Source organism: Phragmites australis, chromosome 19 (genome assembly GCF_958298935.1).
Source record: "Phragmites australis chromosome 19, lpPhrAust1.1, whole genome shotgun sequence".
NCBI lineage: Eukaryota > Viridiplantae > Streptophyta > Magnoliopsida > Poales > Poaceae > Phragmites > Phragmites australis.
Window position 1 is genome coordinate 2,079,612 of NC_084939.1, and position 13,004 is coordinate 2,092,615.

Below are 13,004 nucleotides of genomic sequence, written 5' to 3' on the forward strand. Positions count from 1 at the left end.
GTTAATTTTTTTACCAAAGATATTATGTCTTTGCGAAACTTACTAAAATAAGACACCAATCCAAAGCTAGAATACATACTTGCAACACATACATAGCATCCTAAGGAAAATAATTTCTTTTGTGGCGTTGACAAGTGGCTCGCTTCTTGAATATGAATGCTTCAAAGTGTAGTTTTACGGAACACTATGCATGAGTCATTTTAGACTGCTGAGAAAGATTTGGCTCACAGTAGTTCCAACGATTCAGTGGAACTAAGCGGTCATTTAGGGTCTTAGCTAGTGATCGGGGCTGTTTCACTCTCGAGACGAAGCATAGGAGCTGAGTCCGGTAGACCCTCGGTTGGTCCATCATAATAAGAATTTATACCGGAATCTTATCGGATTACAGCTTGAATAACTCTCAATGAGATTCATAGTTGCATTACTTATAGCTTTCTTATTCGCAGACAAAGCGGATTCAAGAAGTGTGGTTCTCTAAACTAATGTTTAAATGTGAAGCTTAGTTAAAATTTTACCAAAAATACGATGTCTTTGTGAAACTTACTAAAATAAGACACCAATCCAAAGCTAAAACGCATACTTACAACAAATACATAGCATCCTAAGGCAAATAATTTCTTTTGACATGCACACAGTTGGGACAGATGATCTTTGATCTCTTGACAATTCACCAAGTATGGTCGTAAATTCCCTCCTCTCCTAGAAGAAATATTTTGTTAAAGGCCCCTAGACTTTTGAAATTACATGCTTACACCCTCAGGTCCTTGTCTCTTTTTCCTTTGTTTTTACAAATTCAGACCTTCAATGTACACGCAGCGCAACCATTATCTTTTCTCACATTCTTGCCATCATCTGTGATCAACGGCCAGGATCTCACGATCGAGCTCCACATGCATGCATGCATGCGCAGGCGTGCATGACGTGCCGCTCCTCCTGTGCAGCGACGAGTAGTGACCCGTGAGTGATCACGACGCGCCGGCGGCGGCGATCTCCTCCACCATCCAGGCCGCCTCCGCCATGCTGGGTCGGCACTCCGGCTCGGCGCTGGCGCAATGGACGCCGACCCGAAGAAGCCTCACGGCGGCATCGCCCCCGCCCGCGGCGACGGCGGGGTCGACGAGCTCCCGCTCGCCGCCCTCCGCCACGGCCGCCGCCGACCAGTGCACGACGTCGGTGCCGCCGCGCGCGCTGAGGAGGTACTGCGAGGGGAACCTCCCCGTGACGAGCTCCAGGAGCACGACGCCGAGGCAGTACACGTCGGACCGGGCCGACACGACGCCGCGCGTGGCGCCCTCGGGGGACCGGAACGCAAACATGGCCTGCGGCGCCTGCGCGCTGTTCACGAGCGGGAAGAAGCCATAGTCCACCAGCCGCGGCTCCAGGTCGACGTCGAGGAGGATGTTGCCCGACTTGAGGTTCCCGTGCGGCGGCGGAGGTGGCGGAGCGTCGAAGTCGGCGCCGTCCATGCTGACCAGCCGCCCCGCCGGGATCCCCAGTGTCTCGTGGAGGAACGCCATGCCGCGCGCCACGCCGACGGCGACCCTCATCCGCGCCGGCCAGTCCAGGATCACCCTGTTCGGGCTCTGATCCCCTGTACATTATTTAGTTTGGTTATTGATTAATTATATGATTAACTACTAGTTGCACGTGATTAGTTGCTTGATCACATTCGTTATTAATTACCATGCAGGACGTAGAGGAGGCTGCCGCGGGGCATGTACTCGGAGACGATGAGCTTCTCCTCCTTGCGGTAGTGGTATCCGATGGGCGGGAGCACGTTGGGGTGGCGGAGCTCGCCGAGCATCAGCAGGTGCTGCTCGAATTCGTCCCGGCCTACACGGTTCATGTCGCGCATGCGCTTCACGGCAACGGTGACGCCGTTGCGCATGGCGGCCTTGTACGCCGACCCGAGGGTGCCGTTGCCGAGCACCTCAGCGGACGCCTTCATCAGCTCCGGCAGCCCGAACGCGACACTGTCCTCGCTCATGAGGACGAACTCGCCCATCCGCCGGCCGCCGCGGGAGCCACCGTGGCTGGACGACCCGCCAGCCACGTCCACAGCCACCATCTCGGCGGCTTGCGGCCCCGTAGACGCCACTACGGCCTTGCCGGAGCCGGCGCTGGCGCCAGGGTAGTCCCACGCCGGCGACCTGCTGTTCCTCTCATCCTGCCGCAGCATGAGCACCATGGCGCCGGTGACCAGCAAGATCACGAGCAAGATTATGCCAATCACCACGACCACGCTGGTCTCCTTCTCGACGGCAAGGTAGTCCGCAGGCGTGGGCGGCGGCATCGGTTCAGGCGCCGGCTCGGCGGCGCATGCATCGGGGTCGCTCCCCTGCGCACCGCACAGGCCGGGGTTCCCGGCGAACGCAGACGCGTTGTACCGCGCGGCGACGCCGGTTGGTATCACGCCGGTGAGGCTGTTGTGAGACACGTTGAACAGCCGGAGCGACGCCGGAAGAAACGGCGGGACGGGGCCCTCGATCCGGTTGTTCTCGAGGTGGAGCTCGAGGAGGCGCGGCGCGTCGGCAATGGCGTCGGCCGGCAGCGGGCCGGTGAGGTTATTGTTGTCGAGGTAGAGCTTCTTGAGCCACCGCATGTTGGTGAGCACGTCGCCAGGGACCGACCCGGAGAACGAGTTATAGGAAAGGTACAGCGCGCGGAGGCTGCGCACGGTGGCCAGGCTCGCCGGCAGCGGGCCGGAGAAGTTGTTGCGCTTGAGGTTGACGGAGTGAAGCCCCGGGAGGTGCGCGAGCGCGGCGAAATCGAACGTCCCCGACAGGTTCATGTGCGCGAGCCGGAGGCCGACGAGGACGCCATTGTAGCACTGCACGCCGGGCCAAGGGTCAGTCTCATCGCACGGCACCGACGGCGACGACGCCGACCACGCCTCTAGCGCGCCGGTCGGGTCCGAGAACGACTCCTTGAGGCGCAGGAGCGCCGCCGCGTCCGTGCCGCCATCGTCGGCAGCAACGACGAGGGCAGTGAGGAGGAGGAGGAGGAGAGGGGAGAGCCGGAAGGCGAGGAGGAGGGTGACCATGACCGGTTTGGTGGTGGTCAGAGCCTTTCCTCTAGCTTTCTTCCAGCTCTGATGGATGATCCCTTTCCTGGATTGCTTCTCCCTGGTTTTTCTTCTGCTCCAGTGGTTGGGCAGGCAGCTTTGGGAGCTAAAAATAGCTTGAGACAACTGAGACAACAAAAGATCAATGGAGATGATGCAATGCAACAGCAATGTCTGCCAGCTTCTTCAGAGCAGTTTTGCAACGGGATCGAATGGAATGGAATGGATGGATAAACAGCACAGGATGGCCTAGCCCTCTCTCTGTTTTTTTTTTCCGCTGAAAAAAAAGTGAGGCAGGTAAGATGGTACCTGGTTCTACAAATCATGCCTAACAATAGCCAAGGTGCAAAATAAGCAAGGACTAAATTAGTAAAACCGAAGAGCTTCATGTTCATAACATGTTAGAAATCAGAGCTACGTGAAAGATGTTACATAACCTGAGTCTAGTATTTTGCATCAAAATATAACAAGAGTACAGATTTACCATTTCACCTGGAGGAAATGAGGCTAAGATAACATGCGAAAGACGTCTGGATTTGTTTTGGAATTTTACATATAATTTTTTGTAGACAACGGCCAATAATATTTTACGGTAAACGAAACTATTCTTGGAATAACCACAAGCAACTCAATCTGTATACCCCAGCAGTATCATTTAGCTTTCAGAAAGGAATCATGTAATGAAATTATTCTTTTGCTGTATCTCTGAAGGGAAAAAAAAGCACTGCAAGCACTATGACCAATCTAAACACAAGGAAAAAATTAAATTACCACAAAACTATCAACAATCCTTCTAACTGTCACAAAATTTACTACAGCCAAGCTACATTTGTCATATGTATACACATTACCAAGCATCCATCAGCACTCAACCTGGTTCTGTCCTGAACATTCTACTGTACATTCATTTCAAAAAACATTTGAAGACCACGGCAATGAGCTCCAAGGGAAGCTCCAAGGCAAAACAATTGTTCTTTTCCTTTGCTTGTACTCACTCTCAGCCGGTGCTTAGTGAAGGAGTGGAAGCAACGACATGGGCGGTGACATGCTTCCTGGCGACAATTGTTTTCTGCTTTCCTTTTTTCTGTTTTTCCTAATTTTATCCCTAACGCATCCAAACAAGGTAATGATACAAAATCTTGTATCCCTATCCTAAACCCACCAATTTATAACCCATCTCATTTGGCTATCCCAAATCATCTTGCATCCAAACACCACCTAAGGGTAAAACGGTCTTCTCATGAGGGCTGAGTTGATAAAAAAAGAATATTGAATTAAAATTACATAATGACAAGACAATCAAATAGACAATTGATGAGGTTGGAAGGGCAAAAGAAAAGTATTGAATAGAAAATTAATAGAGTATGAGTATTAAATTAAAATAATATAATATGATTTTTTTTGAACGAATACAATATGACGACAAAGTACTATGTGCTCCTATGTTATTAAGCCATTCATTAGAGTTAACAATTAAATTTTAGTAGGAAGATCCTATTGAAGATTGAAGTTAAATTATTTATGTTTTCAAAATCATTGAGTCTGGGACCAAGCCACCTAAATTGCAGTAGATTAATTCTTATAAACTAACAAAATGGATTAAAAATTATCAAAAGAGTACTCTAAGGAGATAATATATAAGATGAAGAGTATGAGTCTGAAAATATATCTCAGCAATTTTATACTAGACTTAAAAAAAATACTTGCCTTTTTCATCGAACTTTGCTTTAAGGATGTGAAAACAAAAAAAAATCCGCATCAAAGCGCGGGTTAATACTAATATGTATATAAGATTCACCTCTAAGTAGTACAACGAACCTGTAAGAACATGAAACTAAATTGTAAATATATTTAATTAAAAATGCAATTCAAAGCTATGTAGCCGACGGGAACGCCAAATACCACTAGGACTAGATTTTGTGTGGACGAAATAGCGGTAATAGCGTAAGCTAACCGTGGGCAGCAAGGTTAGGAGATCGATGTTACTGGGCGACAAGGTTGGATGGTCATCCAATAGCAAACAGGGGACCTCGTGGCACCTGTGGAATAAAATTTCTGCTTGTATTCTCTTTTTTTTTTTGGTTTAGGAATATATTCCTAGCTCTATGAGTGAGTGATGAAAATAATTAGTAGCACGAAGAACAATTTTCATGAACAACAACACGAAAGCGCAATAATAATGTTGGACTCCATCAATTAAGCGGATCATCTTTGCATGACAACGTGGATGGCAGTGCAAGGAAAGGCTAGGCAAGAAATGAAGGCGACGGAAATGGATTTGGTTGATTGACTCGTACGCCAGAGAACAAATCAGTCAAGGTCAGCGTATAGGACCAGAGACACTGGAGCCAGCATGTGTTATCTCTCTTTCCTTGGTTAATTCTTAGAACTCTAGTTTAATTCAACATAGTCCAAAATCTAAATGGAGTGAAATAGACTAGATTTTTATGACATAAGCTAACAGTAAAAATGTTACATACTCGGATGTATCTTGATGGAATGCTTTGGATGTCTCTCTTGATTTTTATAGCCCTCACCACCCTAACCTTTCTTTTTTTGCCCTCCCTAACACTTTACGTGCTCTTTGTCTTCGCGATTTCACTTGCACCCTTATACTCGCGCCTGTATATATACTGGCACCACGTTGGAATAGTCTTTGCCACTGGTAGGGAGTCAAATTTCCCCGAGCGTTCCAAACCGCCACGAAAATGACCAAAACCGCCAAGTAAATGATTTGTGTCGGTTAACACCCCTCATGAATCCAACGCCGCAGAAATTCGTTTTTCTGGGCGGTTGGCGGGCCAGAAGATTTACAAGAAAGTTGATAGCACACATCAAACCATTACCTAGTGTTCAGAAATAGTTTAACTTCACATGCTTCCTAATGATTAGACGTCTAACAAACGCTAGACGTTCAGTCGATGATGTGAACACACGCTGAAGAAGAAGAATATGCGGCGACGAAGGGGTTAGGGTTCGGGGTGAGTTCACTGGATGCTGAGTTTAGAAGGATGTTTGGGGAGGTGACCGGACCGGCGGTGGGTTGCGGTGCGGTGCTAAGGCGCCGCCAAACACACGTACGATAGCGGTGGCAGCCCGGCATGGGCATGCGGCAAACAGTGGAGCTGCACCGCATTGGGGCTGCGGATGTAGCTGTTGTAGTTGGGCCTGCGTGCGTACCCGCACAGGCACCCCTGCTGCGCTCGCAGCTACGCGTAGCACGCCGGCGGCATCGGGCCGCCAAACAGCGCCGAGCCCGTGCACGGCGTCAGCTGCGCATGGTTGCAGTACGCCACCTCCGTCGTCGGCCCGAAGGCTAAGGCGGCAACTAGGAGGAGGGCCACGGTGCCCTCCGCCGACGGCTTTATCTCGATCACTCGATCTCACTATATAAGAAACCATCAAAGAAAACATATCATTAGTGACAATTTTTTAGTATGTGTCACTAATACATTATTAATGACGGGCTCAGTGACAACCCGTCACTAATGTGTGACTCGGGCTGAGACTCGATCAAGACCCGCCACTAATGAGGGGTCATTAGTGATGACGAGAGAGCAACCCGCCACTAATGAGGGGTCATTAGTGATGATGAGAGAGCAACCTGTCACTAAAGATATTAGTGACGGATTACCTCAAAGACCGTTACTAATGATGTAGTCATTAATGATAGATAGAGAGAGCACACATCACTAAAATGTAGTCTCCTTATTAGTGACGAGTTATGAGGAGACATGTCACTAATGTGCTAAAAACACCGGTCACTAATGAATGACTCACTACTTACTCTCGCGCGCCCTCAACCACTTCACTCTACTCACTCTCGTCCTAGCCATGGATGCTTCGACGCCATCACCATCTCCGACCACTCTGCGGTCTCTGTCACCACCGTCGACTCTGCTTACCCCTCTCACGTCGCCTTCGTCTGACGATGATGTAGAGGTGGTGCTGACATTGTCGGACGATGGGGCATTGTTCGCTAGCTCCGATGGATCGGAGGCCTCCGAGCTTGACTAGGAGCACTTCCTCGACGAGCCGACACTTGGAGGAGAGGGATGAGGAGGAGGCGGTGGTGAGACGAAGGAGGACGTGGATGAGTAGCAGGAGGAGGAGCTAGAGGAGGATGACGACGATGGGTGTGATGCGTGGGAAGACTTTGACAACGACGATGATGATATGGGCCCCGACAATGACTTTTAGACGTCGATGACGTAGGCGCTATCGACGACGACGATGATAGGACTTTAGTTAGGGTGTACGAAGTTCTTTTGGGACGTTCTTTTGCGATGCCACGGCGAGAAGTATTTTGTGCGTGCGCAGTGAGAAGTTGTAAGCAGATAGGGTTATTTTGTTGTATAGTTAGGGTTAAGTACACTAGTTTAATTTGATAAGTACTCTAATTTGTTAAATGCGATATGTTGAATGGGATCTAAGTTCAATTATGTTGAATGCGACCTGTTGAAGTACTCTCTGTTTGCATGCCACTATTTTGAAAGTCGATCTTTAATGAAAATTCCAATTGTATGGAGAAGATTAGTAGTGACGGATCACCTTAAAACCCATCATTAATAATGTAGTCCTTAGTGACGAGTAGTATTGTTACTAATGTATTGTTATTGGACTGATCGAGATGACCTCCCAACCAGCATAATTATTGACGGGTTTCTTATCACCTATCACTAATATGAAAATCATTAATAACTGGTGTTATTATTACCTATCACTAATGAATAATATTTAGCATTATTTTTTACACCGAGCAGTACGGTTAGATAGTGTCATTCCACATGCTGCTTGGCAAAAGGATGATGTTTTTTTTTTACAATTCTATTAAAGATCAATCAAATCTTAATAATTTAAAGTTGAGATTGTCCCTAGCCTTTTAAAAGTTTGTCTGCCCGCTCTCCTCCTCTGCTCATGTATGGATGTGGGAGGTGGACGTGTGCGCGGTGCGACGAGTACGACGACGCTGTGCGAGAGGGGTGGGTGCTATTAGTAGTGGCCGTGGCGCCGTGGTTAGTGGAGCCGTGTGTGGAGGCGCCCTGCGCGCGACACAATGCCAACGCGGTGCGTGAGCTGAGCCATCATGCACGGCGGGTACGTGTCGACGATGACGCCACAGCGACCGAGCTCGCCGCGCTGGAAGTGCGCGCGCACGGGCCGGGGATATCGATCGGCGGCTGCGTGCATGAGCGTGCAACGGCGGCGGCGGCATCAATCGTTAGGTGGCGGATTGAGCGACGAATTGAATTGGGCTGGCCGTCTCATTTGAGTTTCACATGTGTTACTTCTCTACGCCTTCTCTACTTAATTCTGCTTCGAATACTAGGGTTTCTTTGGAGCGTTGGATCTTAATCCGATGGACCAAATTAGGTGACCGAAATCAAAGATATTTTCAGTCACCCGATCAGGAGGAGGTCCTTAAACTACATATATTCACTGCAACTCTAAACTTTTTTTTTTTTGTAGTGACTACTATGAGTGACAAAGTGGGCGCATGAATGCACGGCACAAGTACACGAGCCATTTTGGTACTAGAAAAGAAAATCAAACGAAGCTGAGAGTACATTAACAAGGCGAGCCCTTGCGGGGCATCCTCAGCGAGTGGTTCTTCAAGTTGGTTCAGATTAAGTTTGGCATACCGCACCACGTTAACATTCCAGAGGGAGACGATTTTCTTTGCCCTTTTTAGGGCGCATGCATGCCCACGGATCTCAGTGCACATCCGATGCAATGGCGCAGAAACGCCAAGCGTCGGTGGCCGACGACAATAGTGGCTGTTCGTGAAGGCCCACTGTTGCACGGCATGAAGACTCACGCGTCGAAGATTTTTGGTCTGACAGGAACCGTAGGCCCAACGAGTTGACTTCCACGTGGGCTCATATACCCTCTCATATTATTCTTCTCTTATGAATTTTAGTGCGAAAAATTCATCAAACAGTTGCCTGGCTAGCTAATCGACGAGCCAATGTAGCCAAAACAAAAAGAGAAACAGTTACCTATTTAGCACATCTCTAAATTCATGTTAAATCTAGAATTTATATGATAAAATAAATAATTTAAACTTTTATATTTAGTTTAAAATAAAAATCAGATAGTTTAATTAAATACCTTCAATCCACCTACAGCTCTAAATCTAAGATTTTTAGAAGTTAAAATTGATCAGCTTCAAAGAATCTTAAATCTAGAACCATACCAAATAAAAACTATACTTCTCACGCATATCCTCACCCTCTTTCGTTGTGCTCTGGTCTTTGTTGTCGTTACTTTCATTTATCATCCCTCCTCTCTTGCCGATCGATCCATCGTTGATGGTTATTGACCCAACACATATGGATCGAGACCCTGGTGTCAAAGACCGTGGCTACGCTGAGATGCTTTACCACGTCGACACTCAGTCATAGCGATGAGAAGGAGAGCAACACGACTCCATTTGGACGATGGTGGCATGACAGCTCCAAGCAAGAGAGTGTCCGATTACAATAGTGATATATATATTTATTTACAATAGAGACACACACCCTCAGCAACAGAGGGGTGAGGTGCCTCTGGGGGCAACCGTCGGGGATCGAACTCGAATGGGCTGCCTGGGTGCTGGGACGTGTCGCAAATGGGCCGCGCCCAGCGTGCGCACACGCGGGTTCAAGCCCGGGCGGATTCGCTCCTCACCGGGAGACGTAACCAACTGAGCTACGCTCAGCTTGATATAGATGAGCCTAGCAATAATTTGTTAGCAAGCATATATATATATATATATATACTTACTCAAGAAGTTGCTCTAAGCAAATGTAGATCCCATGTAGTTTTAATTTTAAAGAAATGCTAGTACAACATCTAGACACACATATACACTCATACCATCACATACACGTACGTACACAACGCCTACTGAATATTGGAGATATGAAGCTTATAGATTGATAAAGTCACCACATAATCTTCGCTGTCGACGAGTACGTCGTCTACCACTGAAAGAAAATTTCGTCTTAGTGAGACACACAATGAGCAAACTTGGAGTTTGATCCCTAATGGGTAGTGTTAGAATATATGGGCTTAGCCCATTATATTTGAGTAATTTTAAATATATCTCAAAGTTCCACGGTGAATGGTTGTTTTCATTCAAACCCTCAGGAAGATCTCCCAAAGTGCCTCAGGTTCTCATCCTACGGTGACGATAAGATGAAAAAGGTAAAAATCAAATTCTGACATATCAAAAGTAGTATTAGTCGGATAACAATCACAAGTGATGCATTAATTTTAGACTTTGTCAGGTGCGAAGAGTCTGCAAGAATTTACGGAGTGTCCGAAAAAATGTCTAGAGTGTCCGCACATTTTCGATCTTGACAACTCTCTGCAGTTGGGCAGAAATGCAGGTTAGATCTTGATAAGGGAAAATGCATGCTCAAAAATATGGTGTGAAATGAACAACGAAACATGGAAGCATGTTTGATCCTTATCTTCGTGTTTCTTTTCCGAATGCATCTCTCCTCAAACAATCATCACAAATAAATATATCATCACTCACATGAAAAGAATAAGTATTCGCACAAATGGTGCTTATGCAACTCGCCACACAAGCAAAGTTTCATACGTTGTCACTAACATATTCACTTCTTATACTGCCGCCTTACGAGACACCCCATGTAATCGTCACATGGGTAGACGACTGTATCTACCACCGTATGGTGGATGTTCATATGTTATTGCTAACATATTCATTTTCTGTACCATTATTGTACGGAACACACCGGGTCCCTAACTCTCACCGGTTGATCCCACAATATTTGCCGCTATCGGGATGCGTTGATGCAATATAATTAACAAATGCATCACAATGAGAAAACCACACAATGCATAAACAAATAATTCAAGTACATCGCTCAAGCATACGTTACACTTACGGGCATAGTCAAGCCAAAAGACATGATGGTGAACTTATAAAGCCCGTAATGGGTTGAGAAAGCTGCCTTCGGAATATCCTCCGGTCGAATCTTGATTTGGTGCTAACCCAGCCTCAAGTCAATTTGGAGAACACCCGGGCACCGATCAATTGATCGAACAGTATGTCAATCCGAGGGAGCGGATACTTGTTCTTGATTGTAACCACATTCAATGGACGGTAATCAACACACATCCTCAGAGTATCATCCTTCTTCTTGACAAAGAGCGCCGGACATCCCCAAGATGAGGAGCTCAGACAAATGAGACCATTCGCAAGCAATTCCTAAATTTGTCTTCAATTCTGCTAACTCATTTGGCGGTATCCTATAAGACCTCTTTGAAATCGGGTCCGTACAGACAACAACTCAATGGAGAACTCCACGGTTCAATCGGATGGCATTTTTGGAAATTCTTCTAGGAAGACATCAGAAAATTCACAGACGATTGCAATATCTAGGAGATCAGTGGCTGTGACCACTTTAAGAGCACACAAGTGGAGACCACCTTCTCCAAGGTGAAGAGAAACCCGATCGCCCTTGTGACCTTTCAAAGAAATGACTCTCTTGGCACAATCAAGCCGAGCACCATATTTGGTTAGCCAATTCATCCTTAATATAACATCTACTCCTCTAGCGTCAAGGAGGATCATGTTTGTAGGAAATTGAACTCCCTCAATAAGAACTTTGGCCTTCAGAACAATTCGGTCGATCTTTAACTTAGTTCTGGGTCCATCAATGATATAGGTAGAAGGCAAGGTCTCGACAACCAACTTATGACTCAAAACATAACTATCCCTAATGAAACAGTGAGATGCTCCTGAATCGAAAAGAACAACTGCGATGTGAGAATTCACAAATAGCCTATTGATGAGCACGTTGTTGTCCTCTTGAGCACTCTCAGCTGTAGTGTATCGTACTTGGGCACGCTTGGGGATGTGTGTAGCCCGAGAGGCTTGTGGAGTGGGTTGAGCAAATAGTGAAGGCCTTGGAGCAGTCACCACGGCTCCCGACTTCGGGTAAGGGCAATCACGTGCAAAATGGTTGACATGCCCATAGTTGTAACACGGGCCACCTAGGCTGCATGTCACACTCCCCTGAGATTTAGTAGGTCTTGGAGGCTGTCCTTGCGGAGCTGAGAAAGATGGGCAGCGCAGACATGTGAGATGGAGAAGGTTGACTCTTCATCCATGTGCGTTGAGAGCTCCCGCCCACGGAAGCGACATGATCCTCTTATGCTTCTTCTCCTCCTGGTGGTTCTTCAACTTGAACTCCATTGTGAGAGAGCTGCTCACTAGCTTGTTCAAGTCGACGAACTCATGAGCGGACAACTGGTCTTGCATATTCAAGTTGAGGCCGTTCACAAAGCGGTATTGCTTCCGGTCATCGGTGTTGACCTCATCCTGAGCATACTGTGCAAGTTGATTAAACACTTGCGCATATTCCTCACTGATCCATCTCCTTGCTTAAGGTCCATAAACTCCCACCTCTTGATCTCCATAAGACCCTTAGAAATATGAAAGTCACGGAATGCCTGACGGAATTCCGCCCAGGACACCCGGTGATTGGCGAGGTGTATGGCTAAAATGTTGGACCATCACGTGCTCGTCGCACCCTGAAGCTGACGAGCGGCGAAGAGCGCCTTCCATGGGAGCTAAAGTGTATGGAACCGATGTGTCATGTAAGCATAGTAAAATATCAAATCCTTAAACATATTGCAAACCAAAAGATTAAAAAAAATAGTTCAAAATGACGTTTATTATTAAATGTGGTTCAAAATGTAACAAGAGCACTAATACATAGGCCCAAATAAAATTTATTCTAAAACTAAAAATTTGACTTAGAACAATTCTAAATAAACTTATATTAAGGATAAGAGGTAGTGGAAATCAAAAGATACTTCAAAAACCAAGAGTATTAGTACAACTACCACACGTGTCGGATGAAGCCTGCCGTCAAAATCTGTTAGTAATATTCAATTAGGTGCTATTCCCTCCGTCCAT

General features: G+C 46.8%; 1 protein-coding gene across 1 annotated transcript; it reads right to left on the reverse strand.

The window, feature by feature from the left end:
- Positions 1-965: 965 nt before the first annotated feature.
- Positions 966-3,043, reverse strand: LOC133900065 (pollen receptor-like kinase 3). The gene is made up of 2 exons (XM_062341160.1): positions 1,684-3,043; positions 966-1,591 (listed from the first exon to the last, which is right to left on the reverse strand). Exons 1-2 carry the CDS (start codon positions 3,041-3,043, stop codon positions 966-968), a joined length of 1,986 nt encoding a protein of 661 aa, XP_062197144.1.
- Between the last annotated feature and the right edge of the window lie 9,961 nt (positions 3,044-13,004).